Source organism: Cicer arietinum, chromosome 2 (genome assembly GCF_000331145.2).
Source record: "Cicer arietinum cultivar CDC Frontier isolate Library 1 chromosome 2, Cicar.CDCFrontier_v2.0, whole genome shotgun sequence".
In the NCBI taxonomy this organism is placed as follows: domain Eukaryota; kingdom Viridiplantae; phylum Streptophyta; class Magnoliopsida; order Fabales; family Fabaceae; genus Cicer; species Cicer arietinum.
The window spans coordinates 7251500-7277642 of record NC_021161.2 but is presented as its reverse complement, the minus strand read 5'-3'; the positions used below and the strand labels follow the sequence as shown (position 1 = coordinate 7277642).

General features: G+C 30.7%; 2 protein-coding genes across 2 annotated transcripts; one reads left to right on the top strand and one right to left on the bottom strand.

The window, feature by feature from the left end:
• Nucleotides 1–328: 328 nt before the first annotated feature.
• Nucleotides 329–2935, top strand: LOC101507460 (protein RICE SALT SENSITIVE 3). The gene is made up of 7 exons (XM_004489807.4): nucleotides 329–605; nucleotides 806–856; nucleotides 976–1152; nucleotides 1372–1477; nucleotides 1602–1643; nucleotides 1826–1882; nucleotides 2319–2935. Exons 1-7 carry the CDS (start codon nucleotides 469–471, stop codon nucleotides 2799–2801), a joined length of 1053 nt encoding a protein of 350 aa, XP_004489864.1. The 5' UTR covers nucleotides 329–468; the 3' UTR covers nucleotides 2802–2935.
• Nucleotides 2936–7726: 4791 nt separating this feature from the next.
• LOC101507141 (threonine--tRNA ligase, mitochondrial 1) lies at nucleotides 7727–19147 on the bottom strand. The gene is made up of 19 exons (XM_004489806.4): nucleotides 18611–19147; nucleotides 18417–18476; nucleotides 18227–18316; nucleotides 16950–17024; nucleotides 16671–16799; nucleotides 16486–16575; nucleotides 14606–14694; nucleotides 14429–14525; nucleotides 14255–14341; nucleotides 13555–13639; nucleotides 13046–13140; nucleotides 11961–11993; nucleotides 11789–11875; nucleotides 10496–10588; nucleotides 10138–10230; nucleotides 9828–10049; nucleotides 9246–9317; nucleotides 8949–9020; nucleotides 7727–8151 (listed from the first exon to the last, which is right to left on the bottom strand). The coding sequence occupies exons 1-19, from the start codon at nucleotides 19103–19105 to the stop codon at nucleotides 8056–8058; spliced, it is 2160 nt and encodes a 719-aa protein (XP_004489863.1). The 5' UTR covers nucleotides 19106–19147; the 3' UTR covers nucleotides 7727–8055.
• Nucleotides 19148–26143: the final 6996 nt, after the last annotated feature.

Genomic DNA, 26143 nt, shown 5'->3' with positions numbered 1-26143 from the left:
AATATTAAACTACATTCTGCCTTTTTATTTCTACTGATAGATGATTCATGAATTTGGGTGAGGTTTGGTTGTTTTTCAATTGTATAAATTGAAAAAGAAAAATGAAACTTTTTGGGGAATGGAGTATAAGAAGAAAAAAACAAGTGGTGGGTCCCACAATAAAATATTTATTTAGTACCAATAAAAAAAGTATATGATAAATCATCCATTCATTTAATTCACCTCCTCCTTTCTTTTTTCCCCACCTAAATGAAATGTGGTGGGGGTATAAAATATAAATGTGAGATTTCCTTGTTGGTGTGTGCTTATATAAAGGAGGATAGGATGTTTAAGTTTCCTACTATTAATAAAATATAGCTATAGGGTGCAAAAGAAGAGAAGAGAAGAGAAAAGAAGAAAAAAAATAGAAAGAGATATCATCAAATTTCATAGCTAGGTAGTTTCCATAATTGAATAATATATCATTTGATGGAAGAACATCTTACTCCATTGGCTGTAACTCATCTCCTTCAACACACTCTAAGAAGTTTGTGCATCCATGAAAATTCTCAGTGGGTTTATGCTGTTTTTTGGAGGATCTTGCCTAGAAACTACCCTCCACCCAAGTAAGAAGAGATAGCAAAAAATAATTATATAGCTCAAAAATGTTCTTGTGGAAAGAGTTTTGGAGCACTAGGCACAAATATATTGAAGGACTAATTAATTATAATATCATACTTATAAAAATATTTTCATTAGTATAAATATATACAAAAAAGTGGTTATAATTATTTATTTATTTCAATTTTGTTTGTTTGTAATATAGGTGGGAAGGACAAGGGGCTTATGATAGATCAAGAGGAAACAGAAGGAATTGGTAATGATTTAATTTCATTGTTAACTTAAACAGTGGAATTAATATATTATATTGTCATGATGAGGAAGGGTTATTGTATTTTTGGTTAGAAAGTTTGTGTTGTATATATATGCATGCAGGATATTGGTTTGGGAAGATGGTTTCTGCAATTTTGGTGCATCAGCAGCACCTGAAATAAACTCTGGTGATTGTCCTACTTCATCAGTTTATGGGAACTGTGAGTTTCAGCCCTACCAAGGCCTTCAACCAGAGCTTTTCTTCAAGATGTCACATGAGATCTATAACTATGGTGAAGGGTATTGATATTATTAATTCATTCATTTCAATAAATTGGATCTTCTACTAGTTGTACGGTGCAGTCAGCTGTAGACTTTTTATCTCTCAGTCTAATGCTGACTGCATCATACATGTAGTTGCAGAGGATCTAGATATTCCTTTTGAAGTATATATATTTTGTTTTTAGAAAAAGTTTAAAAACAAAGAAGGTTAATTAATTAGATTTGATTATGGAACAGGTTGATTGGAAAAGTAGCTGCAGATCACAGTCACAAGTGGATATACAAAGAACCAAATGATCAAGAAATTAACTTTTTGTCAGCATGGCACAATTCAGCTGACTCAGTGAGTAAAAACAAAAACTAATGCTAAATTTGATTACTAATATAATCTTACTTAATGATTTCATATTAAAAGTTTATTGAAAGAGAATGATTTCTTTTATAATTATATATATGCTCTTTTACAGCACCCTAGGACTTGGGAAGCTCAGTTCTTGTCTGGTATAAAGGTATATATGTATGACATTCATATGTGTGAATGTAACACTGCAGTAATAAAATATAAACAATTTTGAGTCAATAAAAATTTATATATTTAATTTAAATACGTCAATTTTTATTGACTTAATTTTATTTATATTTTGTTACAAAATATCTCTTTTTTTATTTGATTCAATTAAATATCTTTCAGACTATAGCTCTCATTGCTGTTAGAGAAGGTGTTATTCAATTAGGAGCTGTTCATAAGGTTCTCTCTCTTCTCCCTTTGTTTTCTATCTCTCACACACACAAAGTTTTAAATCACAGTCAAATGCCACATCAACTAGAGAGATAAAAACCATGATGTAACAAATTAGTCTATGCAATCTTGAAAGATATGATGTAGTGAATGATTTCAAGGAAATGAAATGACTTGTTTTAAATTGATTAATGAAAATATCATTGGCAAATACTTTAGTAGTTGTTCGTCTTTCATAAATTCAAGAATTTCACCTCTAACTATGAAATACGAACAAAAAAACGTAGTTTTAAATTGCGATCTACAACTATAATTTTATCTGTAATATATCGGTGTACATAATTGTGGTTGCATCATTTGCATTTGATTAAGTTTTACCACAATTTAAAAGTATTATACAATAATCTTGAGTGAACTCATATTTTGTTTGTGTATGGCATTGAAGGTGATTGAAGACTTAAGCTATGTGGTTCTACTAAGAAAAAAGTTCAGCTACATAGAGAGCATACCAGGTGTACTTCTTCCACACCCTTCATCATCAGCATACCCTTGCAAAGTAGAAGGGTATGGTACTCCACAAGAACATTGGCATTATCAAGGAAGCATTGCACCACCACAAGGTGAACTATATGATCATTTTAACATGCCAATGAAAGTAACTCCTTCAATGAGTAGTCTTGAAGCATTACTCTCAAAGTTACCTTCAGTTGTTCCACCACAAACACATTCTCATCATCATGTTTTGGCACCTCAAAGACCATTGGAATTTATGGGATCAATGCAAAAAGTTGCAAAAGAAGAGTTAGATAATAATGAAGAAGTGTATAGACCTGATCAACTTGATGTTGGTGAGAGTAGTAGTTCCATGCAAGGGTATCATCATCATTTTCATCAACAAGATCATGGATCCAATAATAATGGATTTTGAGTATTATTAATTAATTCTAAGTCCTAACATATTGTAGTGAGAGTTGCTAATTAGTTCAAGTACTATGATTAGTATGATAATTAATATTAATTAATAATTAGTATGAATTTCAGTTTGTTAATTTTTTTTCTTTCTAGATGGATGTGACTTCTTGGTTGGTAGTGTTTAATTTGTAGTATGAAGGGAAGTTGGATTCCATGCATGGGGGTGCAGATTGTGTCAGTGGGGGTGCGTGTGTATGTGTGTGTGTATATATATATATATATATATATATATATATATATATATGTTAGCTACGTAGTCATATACACTGCGAATCTAGCACATTGTACGTACTTCAACAATATCCAATGTTGATGTTGTTTAAGGATGTAATGTAATGTGTAACATCCAATAATTATTAATCATTTGTATCTTATAAACTATTTCCCTCACTTCTCTAAAAAGCTTACAATATTACTTTGTTTTGTGTTGCTTTAATTTCCTAGGTAATTGGTTTGTTTTATTTAAATTTATTTAATAATATTTGCAAAATGTTTGATTGACATTTTAACATGGTGTATATAATTTGAGAGACAAAGAGATAAAAAAATAATGTGATTGATGTGATAGATTGATGATGTAAATTATAATAAAATAAAAATAAAATATAAAATTTAGAGATGTATGTATATCATTATTGAGCCTATATATACTATTAAAAGAATAGTTTTACTTGATTTACCTTCATTTATTCTTTCAATATTTTTTTATTTTTTTTTAGGCTAAAAGACGATTGCATTTTAAATTATTTTTTCCTCGTTTTATGCCTATATAAAATAAGAAAAATTATTGGTGTATATTTATATAATTTGTGTGCATTTTAAGAGAGATAAAAATAGAGAGAGTGATTTATAGATATAATATAAAGTAAGAGATAAGACATAAATAAGATATTAAATGAATATAGAAAAATAGTTAAAAATAAATAAAGATAAAAACAAAGTTTAGAGTTTGTAAGTGTAGAAGAAATTTTACGAATGAAATATAACATCTCTAACATTTACCAATTAGCTTGCATATTAAACAAAATGATGTAAAATTATCCATGTGCACAACCAAAAAGATTAATCCTTTCAAATAACTGAAATGAATTTAATGAATTAATCTTTTTCAACAAATGTTTTTCTACACATATTATTAAAGATTGAAGTCTTATGAGTCCACCTAAGCATCATCCACTTGTATCATATGCCATATTATATATATAGAGAGAGAGGAGTCATATCAAATGACAAGACTTTGAGAATTATAAATGTTTAAAATTTAAATAATAATTTATATGATTTTTTGAAGTGGTCATATGACACTTTTAATTTTAATCATAATATGATGGTATGGTCAAAATTTAATTATCTCATATTAAAACTCATTTCACTTATACAACTAAAAGAAAGTGAAGTGGCATATTTAAGTGAGTTGCTAAAAAAAATAATTTAAAGCAAAACAGCAGCGCCTATTTCTTATTCAATATACAATCACGAAATAAAACTATGATTTAAATGTGAAACACAAGTCTAAATAATATTAACTCACTGAGCTAGAAGAATTGAATAGTTCCCAGTGACTCACGACAAGCTAATCAGGCTTGTACTCATGCAACAAAACCCATTTATTACTCTCTACTTATGGTGTGCATGGATAATAAATTAAGAGAATAAATGTAAAGCCGTACTATTAGGTTAATTGCTCTGACTCTTTTATTTTTCTTTTGGCTCTTCATCCATTAAAGAAGAGTTATTTAAGATCATTTTTAGATCTAAAATTATTCTTCTAACTCTTTTTTTTCTTCTTATAAGTATTTTTCAAATATGTATTTAGCTTTTTCCGTCTCAGTGTGATTTTTTATTTTATGTTTTATTGTAGGATGTGACTTCTTGGTTGGTAGTGTTTAATTTGTAGTATGAAGGGAAGTTGGATTCCATGCATGGGGGTGCAGATTGTGTCAGTGGGGGTGCGTGTGTATGTGTGTGTGTATATATATATATATATATATATATATATATATATATATGTTAGCTACGTAGTCATATACACTGCGAATCTAGCACATTGTACGTACTTCAACAATATCCAATGTTGATGTTGTTTAAGGATGTAATGTAATGTGTAACATCCAATAATTATTAATCATTTGTATCTTATAAACTATTTCCCTCACTTCTCTAAAAAGCTTACAATATTACTTTGTTTTGTGTTGCTTTAATTTCCTAGGTAATTGGTTTGTTTTATTTAAATTTATTTAATAATATTTGCAAAATGTTTGATTGACATTTTAACATGGTGTATATAATTTGAGAGACAAAGAGATAAAAAAATAATGTGATTGATGTGATAGATTGATGATGTAAATTATAATAAAATAAAAATAAAATATAAAATTTAGAGATGTATGTATATCATTATTGAGCCTATATATACTATTAAAAGAATAGTTTTACTTGATTTACCTTCATTTATTCTTTCAATATTTTTTTATTTTTTTTTAGGCTAAAAGACGATTGCATTTTAAATTATTTTTTCCTCGTTTTATGCCTATATAAAATAAGAAAAATTATTGGTGTATATTTATATAATTTGTGTGCATTTTAAGAGAGATAAAAATAGAGAGAGTGATTTATAGATATAATATAAAGTAAGAGATAAGACATAAATAAGATATTAAATGAATATAGAAAAATAGTTAAAAATAAATAAAGATAAAAACAAAGTTTAGAGTTTGTAAGTGTAGAAGAAATTTTACGAATGAAATATAACATCTCTAACATTTACCAATTAGCTTGCATATTAAACAAAATGATGTAAAATTATCCATGTGCACAACCAAAAAGATTAATCCTTTCAAATAACTGAAATGAATTTAATGAATTAATCTTTTTCAACAAATGTTTTTCTACACATATTATTAAAGATTGAAGTCTTATGAGTCCACCTAAGCATCATCCACTTGTATCATATGCCATATTATATATATAGAGAGAGAGGAGTCATATCAAATGACAAGACTTTGAGAATTATAAATGTTTAAAATTTAAATAATAATTTATATGATTTTTTGAAGTGGTCATATGACACTTTTAATTTTAATCATAATATGATGGTATGGTCAAAATTTAATTATCTCATATTAAAACTCATTTCACTTATACAACTAAAAGAAAGTGAAGTGGCATATTTAAGTGAGTTGCTAAAAAAAATAATTTAAAGCAAAACAGCAGCGCCTATTTCTTATTCAATATACAATCACGAAATAAAACTATGATTTAAATGTGAAACACAAGTCTAAATAATATTAACTCACTGAGCTAGAAGAATTGAATAGTTCCCAGTGACTCACGACAAGCTAATCAGGCTTGTACTCATGCAACAAAACCCATTTATTACTCTCTACTTATGGTGTGCATGGATAATAAATTAAGAGAATAAATGTAAAGCCGTACTATTAGGTTAATTGCTCTGACTCTTTTATTTTTCTTTTGGCTCTTCATCCATTAAAGAAGAGTTATTTAAGATCATTTTTAGATCTAAAATTATTCTTCTAACTCTTTTTTTTCTTCTTATAAGTATTTTTCAAATATGTATTTAGCTTTTTCCGTCTCAGTGTGATTTTTTATTTTATGTTTTATTGTAGTATTTGTTTTGTTCAAATCAATATGCTGACTTGGATCAAGTACAAAATTAACTTTGTTTTCTTCAACCTTACAGTTTTATAAGGATGTATATTTCAAACACTTCAATTATATTTTATTTGTATGTATTGTGCCGATTTATATTATTAACTTGGATGCAAGTTTATTCGTAAATTTATCCTTTTTGATTTTAACAAAGTTGAATTGTATTTTTTTCGATCAATATAATTTTTACTAATTTAAATAAAAATTATGTTTATTGACAAAACGAAAATGTAAACACGAAAATGTAAAACTATACTGCTTTGATTTTTAAATAATTGTGAATGTGCTTTAGAATACTCTCTAATTTTTATAAAAGGTCAAACTAACAAAAGTTTGTTAAGGTATTTAAAATTAAAAAATTTGTATTGGAAACATCTCGATGTTTGAACTTTAAAAAAAATGAAGGCACTGATTTAAAATAAAATTTCTGCTTTTAGATACTTTTAGCTAATTGATATTAAGCATATGTTTAAAAACTCTATTTTTCACGGTGAAAACCCACGACAATTCAAAAGCTATCTCACATTGCTTTTAGTGAACGCACTTCACTTAGTTTCCAAACATAGGCTCAAAACATGGCTGGAAGGGATATTATTTATGTGCTCTCATTTTTGCTCAAAACATGGCTGGAAGGGATATTATTTCTTATTTATTCTTTTTCTTGCTATCCAAACATTATATCTATGTTCGTTTGATATGTATGACGATGTAAAAGAAATGGTTGTTGAACACGAAATTATTCTGAAGCTTGAGATTCAACATTTTCTAAATGAAAAATGATATCTCGACATCCATACATTCAATAAACATCTTGAGTGAGAAACGTGATAGATATAATATATTAATGAAATAAAAAAATTATATATGGTAGATATAATAAAAAGACAAATAGAAATAAAATAAAACATTAAATGCATATAGAAGAATAAATAATGTACATATAGAAGAGCTCTTTTCAATATACAATATATAAAATTCATTTTGGTACTGCTAGCTAATTTAAAATTAGAGTACGCCCACACATGCATTCAACTCTACGTGATTAATAATTGTGAGACACGATAGAACAAAAAGAAAACTACAAGAATACTACTTACTACTTATAACTGTGATTCAATTACAGCAGTGAATGTGAATCCTCGCATATGAAAAATACTATTATGCAATTCAAACGCTATATGAAGTTTGTAATCTAGACATAAATTATTTAAATAACCCTAACAAATTTGGTTGAAATTGAATTTGAAAAATAAATCAACAACAAAAATATGTTCAAAATGTCTCAAAAAGAGTATACTGCTAACATTCCTCCTCACTAGTTATTCGAATGAGGATGACATGCTCTCTAAAACAGACAATACATGAACCTACATCAGTGAGCTTCACAAATTCCATGATTCACTAACATCAATCATTACAGTAATGAGAATAAAATTAAACATCAAAATCACATCTGAAATTGGATTATATTGTCGGGTCAAAATATAAATAATGCCGCAGGGTATAAGCTTTGCTTAAAAACAGTTTTGGGAAGCAAATAATCAGTGGAAAGCTGCAACTTCGTCTTCGAAGTGTTTGAGTAAGTTCTCAATACTCATAACACTATGGTCTGCCTTATCCCTGACTCGTACACTCACCTGGAACAATGAAATAACTCTTAGCTTCCTATCCACAGTGTAAAAAGACAATATGAAACACGGAAAATCAAATGGACACAAGCCCTAGTGTACAGTACTTTTCACTGATGGAAATGTCAAAAAAATAAATGGCTCCAAAAATCTTGGAATGCATGTCCATTAATATAATAGTCCAAGGCCTAATGTAGTTAACTTCTTCAAACAAATGAGAAACCACTACCACCTCTGAAGTTAATGAATTGGATAGAAAGCCTCTTAAGATTAATAGATAATAGTCTACTTCCCGGTTTGGAATTTGAGTCCAGCCTTACATCAAATCTAAGGTTTAAGTTTTAGCCATACAATAACAGGTTCAGGCTCTTTCAACTAAATTTTAACAAGCCTGGACTGAGACAAACTTTAAGCAATCTATAAAATCATTAGCCTAAGCTTTCCCTTGGAAAGTATGTTAAGACTGAATATTGCCTTCTTTTAATCTCAAACTCTTTCAGATTTTGAACTTAAATGATGGTATATGCTTTGCAAGTGACATCATTATATAATGTCGTATGCGATAAAATGTTATCAAAGAGCTGTTCACAATCATACACTTAAATACAACTATTTGTGCTCAGCTTATATACATATATGCAAGCAAACTCATTCAAAATTGTCATGGACTACAAACCTTAGGTCAAACAAATATGAAGACATATTATTTTAGCAATTAAAGGGTGATGTTTGGAGGTTTTCGGAACAAAACAAGCAGAGTTAAAATGAAACCAATTTATTTATCAGATAGTGGAAATAGGAAGAACCTGTCCTGTATTAGCTTCCTCTTCTCCAACAACCAAGATGTAGTTGTATTGTGCTAGTTGAGCTTCTCGTACCTACAGAATAACACAAATTCTTGTTAATACACCGCTAAGTTCTATTTGATACTAGCAGAAAACAATAATGTATGATCGATCATTAGGAGAACTGTGTTTTTCAGCATTGAAACATAACAGTCAAATTTTCAATAAGCAGCAGATCAAAACTGCAACGCTATTTTTCCCTGAATGAATGGCTTGAAGTACTAAACAAAACTTATTGGTTCTAAAGATTTGTGATACCTTCTTTTGAATCTTCCTATCAGTTGTATCAGCATCTACGTGATATCCTGCTTGGTGAATCTGATCACGTACCTAGAAAATTGCAGCACGATGTTATGTTATAAAACTAATAAGTGCCTTACTTTTAACATCAAAATATAATTAATAATGAGGGAGTAACCATAGAAAATAGAATTAGAACAATGACAAAAGTATCCCAACAAAATAGAATTAGAACAATGACAAAAGTTAGGCCATAGGACTATTCAAGGAAGATTGATCAAGATTAATGAGGGAGTAACCATAGAAAAAGTTTATATAAAAATGCATATGCAGACTCAAAAAATACAAAATTGGTTCAACAATTTCAAGATGCAGACAAGCTAAGGAATACTAAAACAAGAGTTTGTCAAAATTGCATCAACTACACAAGAGTAAAAGATTGCAATGTGACAAGCATGAAAAATTACATAGGATGCCACAAGATTACCACTCCAAGGAGATTAAAAGTGTTATCCAATGATATGGAGTACACATCATCACACCCATTTAACTGTTACAACTTGGACAAACATACAACAAAACAAAGCTTGAGCTTTGTACCTTCAGTGCATAAGCTTGTGATTTCTCAGACACAGGGCACAGAATTGCTTGGCGAGGACTGAGCCAAAAGGGCCATTTACCCTTGTAGTGCTCTAAAAGTATGGCAAACATGCGTTCAACAGATCCTAGAATGGCTCTGTGTATCATAACAGGTCTCTCAATTTTGGCTTCATCCTCAGCAGAGAATTCCAACTTAAAACGATCAGGAAGCTGGAAGTCAAGCTGCAAACATCCAGTTTATCCATTATCAGTAAAAAAAAAAGTTAACAATTGAAAGATGTGAATCCAGGTCAAGTGGAACATTGTAAACCTGTAGAGTTGCACATTGGAATTTCCTACTCAATGCATCAGATACACTGATATCTATCTTTGGTCCATAGAATGCTCCATCCCCTTCATTCAACTACAGAGTTTTACTCAGAATATAAGTGCACAATTGAAGCTAACAATGTTGCATTCCACAGAAAATAATAAAAGAGATACCAAAATAAAAAGCGGTGAGATAAGAAAATAAAAATGGTGTCAAGTAAACCTATAATTGAAATCTAAACACGATAAGCACACTCCACTGTTAGAAGTCCAAACTGAAAAAGTTCTAATCAGAATTACAATCACACATTCGAAGGAACACCTGATCTTATTGCTGAAATTTAAGACATCTATAATACCTGCCATGGTTTGCCAAACTCATCCAAAGCTTCTTTGAGAGAATTTTCAGCTTTCTCCCATGTTTCGATGTCTCCAAGGTATTTCTCTGGCCTCTACTCAAGTATTTAACATAAGCAAGGGAAAATAAATAACCGAGTCATTAAAATATTATAGCAATTTCTACTAGCATTATGTATTTATGTATCATGAATTAAAAGAAAAGAAATTCACGAGTGGAAGCTACCAAGATTAGACAGTGATCTATATTCCCAAAACTATTCAATACCCCCCTCCTCCCCTAAATATAATAGACATCTATTATTTCTCTCAAGTTAAAGAGCCGGTGGAAGAATAAGGCAGCCTTTCAGTTGCAGGCAGACGTGGGTGTGAGAGAAGGTCTTGGGTGATGTTCTCTCTTCTTTGAAAAGCCGGGCGAGAGAGAAGATAGAATGAGGTTTAGTTTTGGCGGTTTTTTTTCATTTAGAAACGTGGTTCTTTTTGCAAAACCCAACTTGGATACTCTGAAAACCCACATGCAACTAACTCGTGATTCCAAGAGTTGATGACAACATTTGCAATTTCATTGTGATCTTCAGCCATCTGATCACATGAGCATCACAGCAAGAGCAAGGGTTTTTGGATTGCAGAATCGTGCAATCCCACGGTATACTTGTAATCTTACCAACATTGTTCCCAATCTTTACTTTGATAGTCAGACAATAACCTTGGGATTTGCACCTGCTTCCATTTCCCAAATTTACTTCTAAAGTCTTAATGTTAATAATGTCCAATCCCAAATAAGCCCCAAACTTCCTTGCTTTGAAGTTGTGACTTGACTCATCAACCAAAAGTAAAATACTAAAATGTGGTAGTCATCTAGTAACCCTTTAAATTTAATGGTCCTCGGTTGTTGTGAGATTAACCTTGTGTGCATAAACTTTCAATAAAAGCATCAATTGATAGAAATAGCTTTCGCCAAATATGTAAGTTTGTATTTTTTATCAAAAGAGCAAAGAAAAAACAAGAGCCAAAAGCTCCCAAGAGTGAATGATATCTATCCACGACAATATTTGATTACCACTTTCCTAGATCACAGACATCTCTTATTTCTCTATTTCTACCCTTTCCTCATGCTTATATCCCGTCTAAGGTAATATTAAGGTCCTTGAAAGAGAAATTCGGGCAGTACATTGGCCAAAATCTTTTTTCCTAGCTGAAAGCCCAAGATAAGGAAAGAAAAATTTATTTCTTTCTCGATATAGGGAATCAGTGTTAAGTGATGGGCATTGAGAATAGTAAAGAACAAAACATACCGTTGAAAGTTTTAGTTCATATGTGAAACCAAATATTTGATAGACATAATTGATGAAGTTCAAGGCTTTTCTGACTTCATCCTTTATCTGTAAAATGAATTGAAACAATAATTTCAGCAATAGCTCAATACATATTTCAGAGTTATGTAGCATAATTTTTCGTTCAACACACCTGAGACTCCCTGCAGAAAATATGTGCATCATCCTATCCAAAATACAAACCAAAGGATATTAATAACACAGAACTTCCAATAGTAAAGAAAATATAAATTAAAGACAAGGTGAGTGAGCAAGTCACTGGCTTGCATAGTTATTCTTGTTGTAATTGTACCATACTTTAGATAACTGAAAAAAAGTTATCATGAAAAAAGAAAATTTGATAATTTATCTACACAATAACTCCCATTCACAACACAAATACAACCCAGGTGTTAGATGAGCAAACCATTGTACTGTATCTGTATATACGTAATTTTCAACACTGCAGTCCATAATTCCCAAAAACTAAACATTTGCAAGACACCTTCTAGCATTGTTTCTGCCCCAAGATGTAACAAAAAATTATCAAGAATAAAAAATGTAGTTTGAATCCCCATATGATATTTTCATATTTCGTACTGAAAAAATGTAGCAAACCACAAAACTGAAAAAATTCAGTGTACCTTCAATTAAATATGAATGTGATCCCTAGTTGAATAAACAAATTAACATTATTTAAAAATGTGGTGGGGATTAAGGTGAAACAACTCCTAGGCGTTTTACATGTGAAGCATCAGTATCAATATTCACCATTGGATAAATTAATAATTTAAGCAACGGTTTGATTTGATTCCTGGTAATCTCTGCTGCCATAATTTGATTTATTGAAATTGACTCCTCTTCAAATGTGAGGGGTGTATGTTATTACCATGCACTTCAAAAAATTCAACGACATATGAGTGAGGAGCTACAAAAATCAGAACGCAGGTAATTGTGAGGGTCAAAATTGCTCAGAAAAACTATGGGGTCCAAAATCGCACAATTCAAAAACTTAAGGGGCTAACAGTGCATTTAAGCCTATATATATTAACCAACACCTTCTATTCAAGGTCATTTTATGGATGTATTGGTGAACATCCATTGGGGTATTCCACATTTCAAATTAGAATCCAACAGGAAATATTAACCAAGATAATACAAAGAAAACAGATCCAGGTCTCCTTCCACGGTTCCGACAAAAATTTCATTTTATTATACATAGTAGGAAGAAAGGTTTACCTGCTGAAATCTCCTAACACGTGTTAATCCACTCAGGGCACCACTGGCCTCATTCCGATGCAAAACCCCAAAATCTGCAAAACGAAGAGGAAGTTCTGCAAAACCATACAAATTATGTGAGATAATATTTCTATGATATGAAAATATCAGCTTCAACAAATCTCTTCAAACTGTACACTCCCTCACTTACAAAATGAAACTAAATTATCTCTACCTCTCATCACACTAAAGTTAAATAGTGAAAATGTGGAAAAAGTACAGCATATAAATAAACCACAACCCTTGAGCTATGTGTGAATATGTAAGCAAGATGATAGATGAAGCAATATAAAATCACATTAGACAGGTATTTCTCAATATAGAGAAATTCAATTAACTTTCAATCCTTTAACCAAGAAGCTCAAACAGGTTCATTATCCCGATTTCAACACCAAGTTCTGGACTAGCTCAAGTACGAATACAAAAAATGATTACATTTAAAGACATATATCTATGCAAATGAAAATTACCTCTATAGGACCGAACCCTGTGTTTAAACATCAAGCAGTGTCCTGGGCAATTCATCGGTTTCAGTCCAAACTCTTGTTTGTCAATCTAAAAAACACAACAAAAATAATCATAACTTGGTTACATAACTAGATTGCTTTCAAAATAAAAACCTATTTGGTAGGGTTTGTAGATATCTTCTTAAAAAAATTTATCAAATTAAAAATGATTTACAAACAGATGTACAAGATCACAAGTCAGAACAATTAAACGATAGGGCAAAAAGAATCACAGTTAGAACTAAAGAACCAGCTTAAATGTTTTTGGCAAAAAGGCATATACGAATCCCAGACATATTTACAGTTACGCACACCAGCTGGTAAATTCAAAAGTGACAATCGAAATGAAAATTAGTATTTAATAATTAAGCGAGAAGATTCTCATCAACAGAAGGAGTTGTCCTGGATTAAAGCATCAAAGATGCAACACATTAAGAGGAATAAACCCCCTATCCAGAGCAACTAGCTCCTAATTCCCAAAATGACAACAAAAAAAATACTCGGCTCTCTTTCCACAAACAAATCCATAGAAAAAATTAGTGCAAGAGAAATAAAATACATGACCACAAATATGACTATCTAGCAAGGTAAAAAGACACACTACATCAGTACATCCAACACTTACTCTTCTAGAACAACACAAGCAAAAAAAAAAAAACTATACCTCTAAGACAAACATATCCTCTTTATAATTTGCCGCATGACCAGATGTCACCCACAGTTCCATGTTGAAGACATTTGGGGTAATAACCTGATGATTCCAAGCAAGTTGTACTAAGCACTTGGAAAAGAATACTTTTAGTCACCCAAAAAAAACACATTTATGCTTAAACTTAACCTCTTGATAGCCCCTGTGTCTGTATTGATTTCGGATGAAGTTCATGAGTGTGTTGTAGATTCGTGCACCATGTGGAAGAAAAAACCAACTTCCCGGGCTAACATAAACAAGACAACCAAGAGACAAGTAAGAAAAGCTTACTAAATTCTGCAATCAGGCAATAATGAACCACTATACCTCCATTCATGATGAAGAATAAGCTCCTGTTTCACTCCCAAAATCCTGTGATCATACTTTTTAGCCTCTTCAAGCCGATGCAAATATTCCTGAAATAAGGAGAGCGAAAAAAGGAACATAGTCAAATGACTGTAATAAGGAGGGTGAAAAAAGAAACATAGTCAAATCATAAGATCAACCATATGGCATGGCCACAATCCTACTACTTGACCACAAAGATGCATTAAATACAATAAAGACATTGTCCAATTTCACGCTGAATAATAATGGAGCCATCACATTACTTAATATATGTTAATGCCAATTTCTGAAAAGCAAACTTATCTTTGAGTATTAACGAAGAGATTTGAAATATTAAAATCAAACCAGGTTGTACCAGCATAACATTTTTATATATCTTATTCTATCTTATAACTATAAAAAATACGCAATAAGGTGATATATATTTCTGCAGGTACTATCAGTATTAAAAATACAAAGTTGAGACTATAATGAATATTGTAAAAATTGTAAATTATTTCAAAAAATAACAAAATCATAGTATTTGAATATAATAGTATTTAATATGAAAATTAATAGTTTATTTTGTACTTACGTTGAAGCCATTAAAAAACCATTGGGCTTTTCTCTTTTTTTTTTGCTGAATAACTATTGGGTTTTTCTAGTGAAACCACATGAATACCAATTTATAACACCCTATAGATACACTATACAAGATAATAACATATTTGTACACCATAAAATCTTACTGTAAAATAATTGCAAAGTGTATTCGAGATTGACTGCTGTTCTGTGCTCACACATGCATGCAGAGCAGATTTGGAGATTGATATCATTTTAGATTTTCAAATAAAGCCTTGGATTGGTTCAAATACCCAAACCACAAGCAGTCCCCACAGTTTGGCCAGTTCACCAATGAATCTCCAGCATTATGACTGGTTTTTAGACAGCCACTTAAGATTGGCTTGAATATCTAGAGGACCAGTCTATGGTTAAATTAATCTACTCCAGTTTTAAAAAAATTGGTGAATACTTAATATCTAAAAAATCGATAACATTGAGCAATAGATACTCAAATGGCCATCACATATGACCCGGCAAAGTAACTAGGAAAATGACATATATTACATCCAAAAGTTATATATTTAATATGTCATTATATACATTGTTATAAAGAAAATAGCCAAAATATAGCCCATGGAAATTGGAATGTGATCACGGCATCACAAGAAAATGAACATGCCATAGGCCTCTTAATCTTATCAATACAGCAGAAAAGGAAAACTATTATAATTTATACAAACAGCTACAACAATATGCAAGTTAGCAGGACAAGATAAACATATTGAACAAAAAGGCAAAGCCAAGGCATATACAAAGTGAAACAAAATTACCCAACCAAAAAGAATAAAAGAGGAACCTAAAACAGAAGTGACTGATCATTGACAAAGGAAAAGAAAAGAAAATAGTAACCAGGTAAAGTTACTTTCAAATGAGCAGAGCACAAAGTACTTGACTAGTGAAGCTCGGCCTCCAACAAATACAAACAAAGCCAATGAATGAAACTGAAGGGAGTTTGAGCATAATTTATGTTACTTAGTATTGACTCAATGGAAAATGGATGTGGTAATCTTTTAAAAAGTATTGATGTATGATAGAACTTGCGCTAGGAATCTAAGATTTAATTCAACAACCAGAGTTACACAAAACTACTACAGCAAAAATTACACAGATAGAATAGAAGCACTATCCGTGCACTACATCAAAAATACAATGTTAAGCATGTAGCATAGTATAGACAAGCTAGGGCGCGAACAAATGCAATCACGTTCAAATTGAAAATAAGTTTAATAGAGAAATAACATTTGAGTTGAAATCACCTTTAAACTCTTCTGATCAGGATAAGATATGCCATAAACTCTTTGTAAACTTTCTCTATCTTTGTCCCCCCTCCAATATGCCGACGAAGCCTGGAATTGCAAAACCAAAGGGTTGGCATTGATATGAGTTTTTGGATAAATAAAACTAACTAAAAATGGTTCCATAACACGGGTCAAACACATACCTTCAAACATGCAATTGCTTTGACAAAGGATGTATTAGGAATATGTGGTCCTCGGCACAAATCAACAAGGGGGCCACATCTGTAAACTGTGATAGTCTTGTCAGCAGGCAAATCATTGATAATTTCGACCTGATAACCATAGCCATACAACCAAGGAATCCAATCATCATATCGTAAATTATAGGTGAAAGAAGTTAGGGAATATAGTTCATATCAATATGATTATTTGGTACAAAAAGATAAGAAAGCAAATGTCAGAAACAAAAAGTGTGTACTTGCCTTAAACTTATTTTCAGAAAATAACTCAAGCGCCTGATCACGTGTCACTTCAATGCGCTCAAAGGGTTGTTTTTCCTGCAAACATAACCATTATCATCCATCACATTTGTTTACCACCATAAAAATGTTTTATTTATAGTATGCATGAACAATAACATCTATGAAGCTTAAGTTCATAATGGAGACATGCAAGTTGCTAGCTGAAAAAATAGAAATCGCAACTGAATCATAATATTTAGATAAAGGGGATATTGAAGTATCTTGCATTGTGCTTGGAATCTTCAAAATAAATAAATGATTTGGATTTGCTGTAGAAATCAAGTTTTACATTAGGAGCCCATTATAAATATGAGATATAGATTGATTTGATTTTGGCTTAATAAATAAAAATATTTAGTAAGGTTGGAATTGTCTATCTATATCTATATCTATAATTCTATATAATTTAATTTAAAATAAAATCAGTAACCACCAATTCCTACCAAATTTTAGATGAGTTGTCAAACAAGCAATGACATACGCGGTTAAAAAAATATACTAAGGTTTAGGTTCCTCAAGTAAGTTTGTCTGTAAAATAAGTGCATATCTACCCTTTACTTAATTTGAAGTGTATTGACATCCTTACCCACTAAAATGCAACTATACACTTAAAATAATATAATTTCCTGTTCTTTAACATTCTTAATCCTAACCCAGGATTTGATTTGTTTGATTAACAAATCATATCAAATCCCATTATACAAAATTCCAAAACCATTGTTGGTCAACAGACTTCAAGATTAAGAAATATATGCAAAGACACTGAAATTTGAAAGACAACTTGATAGTTGATTCCACAACTGATCAACTATGAAGTTGCTGCATAATACTAACACTCAAGGATTCAATGACAAAGGGACATAAACACACAAAAAAGTTTAAGTGTGGTTAATCACCGTAACCAGAAACAATCCCAATAGCAAAGCAGAAGCTAGCAGGACTAAATATGAAATATAAACGAAATAAAATAAAATAAAACATCGGTTCTAGTTTCATCATGTTATTTCTATTTACACCCAAATGTTATGTGAACTTAATTTACCACATACCTGAGTGTGAACTTAGCTCACATAGCGAGTGTGAACTTAGCTCACATAGCTTACGTGAATTCAGTTCACATAATTCCGTTCACATAATCTATTTGGATGTAACTCGAAAAAGCATAGGTGAAATTAGTAAAAGTGAAAATAAAATAACACATACAAATTACAATATAGGGAAAATATGAGAAATAATACCGCAACAGCCTTCAATGCCCCAGCCTCAATTTGTTTAAAGTGATCATCGTTCAAACCCAAGTCACCGTAAAAAGCATCATAATAGAATCCCTAAACAACATCATAAATTTCTCATTCATAAATCCTCTCAACAAAACATCAACAAAAAAGTGAAAACTGCATGAAAAAAAACAACAAACAAGGTTCACACCTCTCCTCTTGTAGTACAAGGCCCAATGCAAAGCTTGCATCCATACTCCGTCTCAAGTGACTACACAAATAAACAAAAAAAGTTAAATATAATTATTATAATCATCATCAACGTCAATATGTTATAATCAAAATTGAAATGAAATTGAAGCAATAGAAATTAGGAAACCATATAAATGTGAAAATTGAAGTGACCTGGCCAAGAATGTGAGCACTAGAATGCCAAAAAGTGTCACGCCCTTCATCATCATCAAACCTAAAGATCTGAAGTTGAGAATCCTCTTCGAGAGGACGAGTCATATCCCAAAGAACACCATTAACCTTAGCAATGAGAGCATTATTGGCCAAATTTTTTGAGATTTCACGAGCAACGTCCAAAGGAGTAGTTTGCCATTTCTTTCCTTCCTTTACACTTCCATCAGGAAGCGTAACTTTAATCGGATCCGCAGATAGTGAAAGCCGGCGAATCTGCTGCTCCGCCTGAATCGATTCGAAGATACGGACGCGTTTAGGGATTGTGGCGGCTAGATAGGATTCATCCTTTGCGTGAACAACCATGGCGGAAGAGGCTGTGGATGAATATGAATAGAAACCAGCGGAGGCGGCTGCGGATGAAGATGAATAGAAACGCTTAGTGAAGTGTTGAAAGAGGGAAGGTTTACGGCACAAATAAATTAGAGAGCATAGCATAGCATATTGTGTTCGTGTTTTTGGGTTTTAGTTACTCACTATGTTTATATTCCTATCAACTCTCAATTCTATTTATTTTTTTTTAGGGTTTGATTTCTTGGGTTTGATTTCTTGTAATTATTTCAAACCTAGTGTAGTTTATAGTTTCTATTTGTTATAATTTTGTCTTATGAGATTGGATATAATAGATATTTAATTAATCCTATGTATATTCATTTTGCATAATAATGTAGTATTTTTATATTATTTTAATGTAGTATTTTTTATTTTTATTTTTTAAAAGATGTCTGTTGTGGATTTTTTACCAATATACTCTTTTTTCAAAATTTTGAACCAAAATACCCCATACTGTAATTTATATATCAAAATGCACTACTTTTTGGGGCTATTTGGAGATCGTGGTCTGGGGGTGCAACCAGTTAAAAGAACATTTTTTTTTCCTCTAGGAGGTCGCTGGCTGGGGATGCGACCTTCCAAAGGGTTTTAAAAAAAATTAATTTTTTTTCAGTTTTATGTAATTGTTAATATTTTAATAAATAATTAAATTAATAAATAATTATATTAAATAATATATTTATAATTAATAATAATAATACTACATTAATAAATAATAATAACAATTATTATTATTATTAATTATTATTATTGTTATTATTAGTAAAAATTGTTATAATTAAAAATTATTAAAATTAAAATAGTAAATTAAATTATAAATTTTAAAGAAAATACATTAAAAAAAATGATACATCAAATTTGAGTGGATGTGCCCGCAGCGTTTGGACAATGTTTCCTAGTATGACTAGATACCCTACATAATCCACATTTTTTTTTTGTACTCTTTCTATAGTGTCAATTTCTCTTTTAATGCGTTTGCTATTTGGTCGACCTTTTTTGACTCTCCGCATTAGTGGATTGTGACACAACTTAATATCTTCATATTGTGGTCAATATCCTTTGTTTGGTATGGGTGGGAAGGTTTCGTCGTAGACTTTTAATATCGTTTCCTCCTTGTACACATCAGGTATAAGGCTCCAATAATCATATTTTATGCTAGAACATGTTGTTATGACATGTGAACAAGGCATTAGCTTGATATTTTCCACAATCGCACCACTTGTTAGGAAGGTTTACACTGAAGTGACCAATTGGTCGCCCTTCCCTTGGAACTACTGTCTCGTGGACCATGAAAGTATGGTTGCTCCAATCAAAACTATCTACTCTATGACTATTGGATTTACTTATTTCCAATTTCATAAATTTTAGGCTTAATTGCAGTTTTGGTCCCTCTATTTTAGCTGAATCGCGAAAGTAGTCCCCCCATTTTGTTTCTCCCCAGTTTTGGTCCCCAAACTGAATTTTAGTCCAAAACTTGATGAATTTTCATTTTTTAAAGTCGTACTACACCATTTATGATCATAGATTTCGGGTATAATTATTGCAAATGAGATCTTAAGGCATGGTGTGACTTAAATAAATACAAAAAAAGTAAAATTTCATCGAGTTTTGGACCAAAATTCTGTTTGGGGATCAAAACTGAGGAGAAACAAAATGGAGGGACTACTTTCGCGATTCAGCTAAAATAGGGGGACCAAAACTGCAATTAAGCCTAAATTTTATGCAAGTTTATGTGTATACCTAACCAGAAGGTAAAATTGACGTGTGTCGTTTTTTCATAGTTGGAAACAGTGTCCCTTTTTAAAAATAAGTTGATTGGACCAAAGCAATAATGGGAAGGTTGCACGTGCCTTTTAATACTCTATTAATCGACTCCACTAGGTTGGTTGTCATATGACTATAACGGCTACCTCCATCGACTGCTTGAATCCAATCTTGTCGAGGTATGTTGTCTAATCATTTCAAAGCCTCCGGGTTTACTATGTCGATTTCTCTGTGGTAGTATCGATATGTAAGCTAATTGATCGAGTAACATGTATTGAAATAGTAGACAAAACATTATTACACTAATTATATAAATTAGGAATGAAATTATGAAAAATTACACTAATTATACAAATTAATAATGAAATTATTACACATAGAAACAACTTTTTTCTTCAAAGCATTGTCCTTAAATTCCCTTCCAAAATTTTGTGAAATATGTTGGACGCATAACATATGCTTTGACGGAGGATCTTGCCACCCATTATTCGGATCATTATAAGCACTCTTAATAGATTTGTGTCTATCTGAAATCATACAAATGTTGGGTTGTGGAGTGACGTATTTTCTCAAATTTCTCAAAAAGAAACTTCAACCTTCTTTTGTCTCACCTTCTACAAGAGCATAAACAATAGGAATTACATTATCGTTCACATCTTGTGCAACTGCTACCAATAGAGTTCCCTTGTACTTACCGTACAACCAAGTCCCATCAACTTGTACTATCGGTTTGCAAAATTTAAACGCATATATGCACAGAACGAAAATCCAAAATAGTCTATGAAAGATCTTTATCCCATTTATCAAACTATTTTTGTAACACCCTCTTTTTTTTATTAATTAATTTAAAATTCTTAGTCTTGTTTATCCTTTTTGATTAATTTAGTGTGACGATAGTAAGATAATTATTCTTTGGATGTCTAATTATTTGATGAAGTATTTTTATATCAAATAATTCATTATTGGAATTTTTATTATTGACTAATTAAAACTCGTAGAAATATCTGTCTTAGAGTGAACAATGATCAAGCCAATTTTGACTAAGTCAAAATTCAATCACCTACACTACTATTTTTATAACTATATTTTATTTTAATAACATTTATTTTATATTGTATTCATTCAAATGTGTAACTAGCAAGAATAAATACACGAATGCCAATTAATTCGTAACGGTTGGTTATTGAATGACATTATTCTAATTTAATTCCTTATTCATGTGTGCAATTAAACTAAATAAAGAGAATTATTCATTCTCTCTGATCAGCTATATGCCCCCTTTATTAGTCACATACACCTCTCCTTCTTAGGACACGATTAAACTTGCAGTAGAGAAAAATAAGTCATAATCACTCACACGCCATTACCAACACTACGTTTATCTCAAATAATTTCTAAGTCACTCAAACAACCATCCTTATATTCCCTCGCATTCTGATCGAAGTTATAAACTTTTATTCATCTTGGTGAGATTCTCGAGGGCTTTATAGTGTCACCTGGAAGGAAAGCACTTGAGGTAAGGGCTTTTCCCTATGCAGAGTTAGGCTAGATATTAAATTAGCGATTCGTAAGATATTGATATGATATCTGGATGTATTAAAAGAAAAAAGTCAATTTTATTTTCGTCGTAAGGAAATTCACTATAATGCGTTGATTGTTTCTTTTGAGTAATATCTCTATCTTGATAAAATTAATTATAGAGTTATATTTTTATTATCATACCTTAATCAATATGTTTGTAGTGAAAATGTTTAATGCCGTACATGTTTTAGAGTATTTAATTATAAAGTTATAATTTTTATAATGATATAATTATTAACATGTTTATTATGATGTATTTGATTTTAATTATTGACTTTTGAGTATTTTAAATTTAAAACTTGACTTTTATGAACAATATATGTGCCTTGATGAATTTGATGAGAATTTTATATTTTCTTAGCAATATGAGAAAATTGATTATTGAATGCATTAATGAATAGTCCATTTTTAGAGTGCGAAGAACTTTATAGTAAAATGAATGAAATTTATGTTGTTATTGTATTTTTGGTGATATGAGTTTTAATTTTTATCAATAACACGTAGTGATTTTGAGATATTTGTTCATATTTGATGTGTTGAAGTTATTGAGTTCTAACTATGAACATCCATGATAACGTAAACTTGATGTTTTATGTAATTTAAAAAAAAAATCAATCTAGAATAATTTGTCTTTGTGGTTACCTAAGTGGCTGGTGATATGTGGTTTGAATAGTTTTCTTTGTGGTTGCCTAAGTGGCTGATTATTTGTGTTATGATTTTTTCTTTGTGGTTGCCTAAGTGACTAGTGATTTGTACATTTCGAACATCATTATCAATGTCATGACATACCATATGCATATTTGTGGACGTCTTAGTGGCTGGTTTAATTTTTCCCATTGGTATGAGTGACTTCTGTGTGGACGCCTTAGTGGTTGGCTATATCCGGATCATATATGTTTATGACATGCACGATTTGCATGCATTTCATTGTCATTGTTATTTTTATATAATTATTTGTTCTAAGGTGAGTTACTACTTGAGTTATTTAGATACATTTTATAACTTTTGATACACCTTGCGAATTATATAAATCAATTTCTCTAAATCTTTTATTACAAAAAGATCTTATATTTATATTTCATGGTTGTTAACTTATTATTTGGTTTAATTTTGTCGTGGGATGAACTGACCCCTTACACCAACATTTAGGTACTAACGATCTCGAAGAGTTGCATGAATGACGTTTGCTTGGCGCACATATGTGGAAAAAAGGGGTACTTTAATAAAATAATAATAATAATGTTTGTAGTGATAAGACCGATGTGATACAATTTTTAATTTTATTTACTTTTTATCGTCGATTTTAAATAGAAATGCGGAGGCGGAGTCCTTTCGCTAGGAAAAACTTGAATCATTCTATTTTTAAGTGAACATTTTCTACAATTAGTAAATTGTCCTTGCAAAAATAATAATATCCGATAAATTGCATTGTGTTATTTCTTAAAATGAAATCAAACTATTTACTAGAGAAATTTTATTGATTATATGATGAACTACTTTAAAAAAAAATGTCATTTTTGAAAGAAAATAAATATTTTTAAGTAATGTCTTGGATCAAAATCCGGGGCGTTACAATTTTCATGATAAGCTGGGATAGTTTTCATTTCAATTTTGGTTCCTAGAGCAAATGTTTGCATAACCAACAACCATTGTGGGAGTTGATTGTAAGACTCTTCCCGATTGTCATAAATTTGTTTTTAATACTTGTTATAATTACTTTAGCTTGTTTTTTTAAATATCAGTTCTATTTGAGACCTTATCTCATGTTCCAACATGAAGTTTCAGAGGAGGAGATGGTCACTTGGACTGCATGTACCTATCTGCATTGTTATCATATTGTTGAAAAACATCATACAGATAGGGTCACACTTCAGTTCGACTTCCAACAACAAATACCACAACCACCTGAGGACATGAGAGTGTACCATTAGGTCGACATGAGGCATGTGGTTGATGATAACTGGAATTGGGTTTGGAGGGAAGAAATTCAATATTGGAACGAGCGTCACAATTACGTGTTGCAAGGTAAGATCATAGAAGGTCTTTTATGCCACAACAAATAAAATATGATTTGGTTTAGACAACACACCAAATTATTTATATCGGTCGAACAATATCTCTGTGGTCTCTGTTTGCAACCACCTTCATATCCTTTTGTTCCATCGACCTCCCAATCAAGCTCACAAAAACAAAATATGACACAACCGTCTCTATCATCACCACATCTACATGTCCCTACTACATAAGTTCCATATCCACCAACGACTCAGTACTACGTTCCGGTTCCCGAAATACCAACCCTCGATCAAATTATAGAAAGTGGACTTTTCTATAATTTGTTTGGAACTCAGTGCACAACTCCTGAGTCGGCTTATGCCGTGTTTGACTCCATGTATAATAATTTGTCTCAAACTTATATGGAAGCAGCTGGTAGTGGTTTTAATCCACCTACAACTAACGTTCATGATAATGATCAGGATGAACCAGAAGAACCTCAACTCGTTCAAAGGGCTAGAAGAGTTCGACGAAATCCTATATGTGAAACTGAAGGTCATTTATGTGGACATTAATAAGATGTATTTTTTTGATTAATTTAATGTATTTTGTTTAATGTTATTAATGTAATTTTTCTTATTAATGTATTTTCTTTTAAATTTATAATATAATTTACTATTTTAATTACTTTTAATAGTTATAATATTAATTTCCTATTTTAATTTTAATAATTTTTAATTATAACAATTTTTATTAATAATAATAGTAATTAATAATAATAATTGTTATTATTATTTATTAATGTATTATTATTATTATTAATTATAAATGTATTATTTAATATAATTATTTATTAATTTAATTATTTATTAAAATATTAACAATTACATAAAACTGAAAACGAATTAAAAAAAAAATTTAAAACCCTTTGGGAGGTCGCATTCCCAGCCAGCGACCTCTTACTAGGGGAAAAAAATGTTTCTTTAGGTGGTCGCACCCCCAGACCACGACCTCCAAGTAGTCCCAAAAAGTAGGACATTTTAGTATATAAATTACAAAATAAAGTATTTTGATTCAAAATTTTGAAAAAAGAGATATATTGATAAAAAAATCCGCTTGTCGTCTCTATCTCTTTAAATAAGCCAATTCACTAATTCATTCAATTAATTATTACCAAATAATAATACATGTTTTTTCTAGTGTAATGGACATATACTATAACTGGAAATTAGTTTAAAGCACATAAAATTAGAAATTAGTATTACAGTGATATTTTAATGAAGTGTCACGCCCTTTTAGGATTTTTAATATCATATTGTGATTTTGAAAGCTAGTCATATATTCTACCTATATCAAACTACGAGTAAATAGACCGGCTTTACTTTTGAAAAACTCTACTAAATAATTTTAAAATTGTGAAAATAAAATACTGTACAATTTAAAATAATAACTTTATATAAAGCTTTCTCATTCTATCCATGTATACTTTGAATCCGACTTGAAGTTTATTTTGATTAAAATAGCATACGCACGGATTTGGAGTTTGAGAATCAACTGTGAATTTGAATAAACATGGCAACTCAATACTAAAAATCAGCTCACTGAGAATTTTTGTGCATCATGCACACAAAAATACCAATGTACTTTATTTGCTTGAACTAATAAAATTTCAAAAATAAAGAGAAAGATCACTGAATAGTGCTCATTAAGGTCCTTTTGTGTGTGAAGATTTTATTTCCAAATGTGTACCTATCTTAGTCATTAAAGGGGGCAAAATATGAGAATTTAAAAAACACACACTCT

Bases quoted from the DNA above. Each gene is read 5' to 3' on its own strand.
- LOC101507460 (XM_004489807.4), top strand. From the start codon at position 469: ATGGAAGAACATCTTACTCCATTGGCTGTAACTCATCTCCTTCAACAC. The intron at 606-805 runs GTAAGAAGAGAT...TTTGTAATATAG, and splicing joins AGAAACTACCCTCCACCCAA to GTGGGAAGGACAAGGGGCTT. The intron at 1,478-1,601 runs GTGAGTAAAAAC...GCTCTTTTACAG, and splicing joins GGCACAATTCAGCTGACTCA to CACCCTAGGACTTGGGAAGC.
- LOC101507141 (XM_004489806.4), bottom strand. From the start codon at position 19,105: ATGCTATGCTCTCTAATTTATTTGTGCCGTAAACCTTCCCTCTTTCAA. The intron at 17,025-18,226 runs GTATTATTTCTC...TTATGTTTGCAG, and splicing joins GGGCATTGAAGGCTGTTGCG to GAAAAACAACCCTTTGAGCG. The intron at 9,318-9,827 runs GTACAAAGCTCA...GCAATTTTCTAG, and splicing joins CACAAGCTTATGCACTGAAG to GTACGTGATCAGATTCACCA.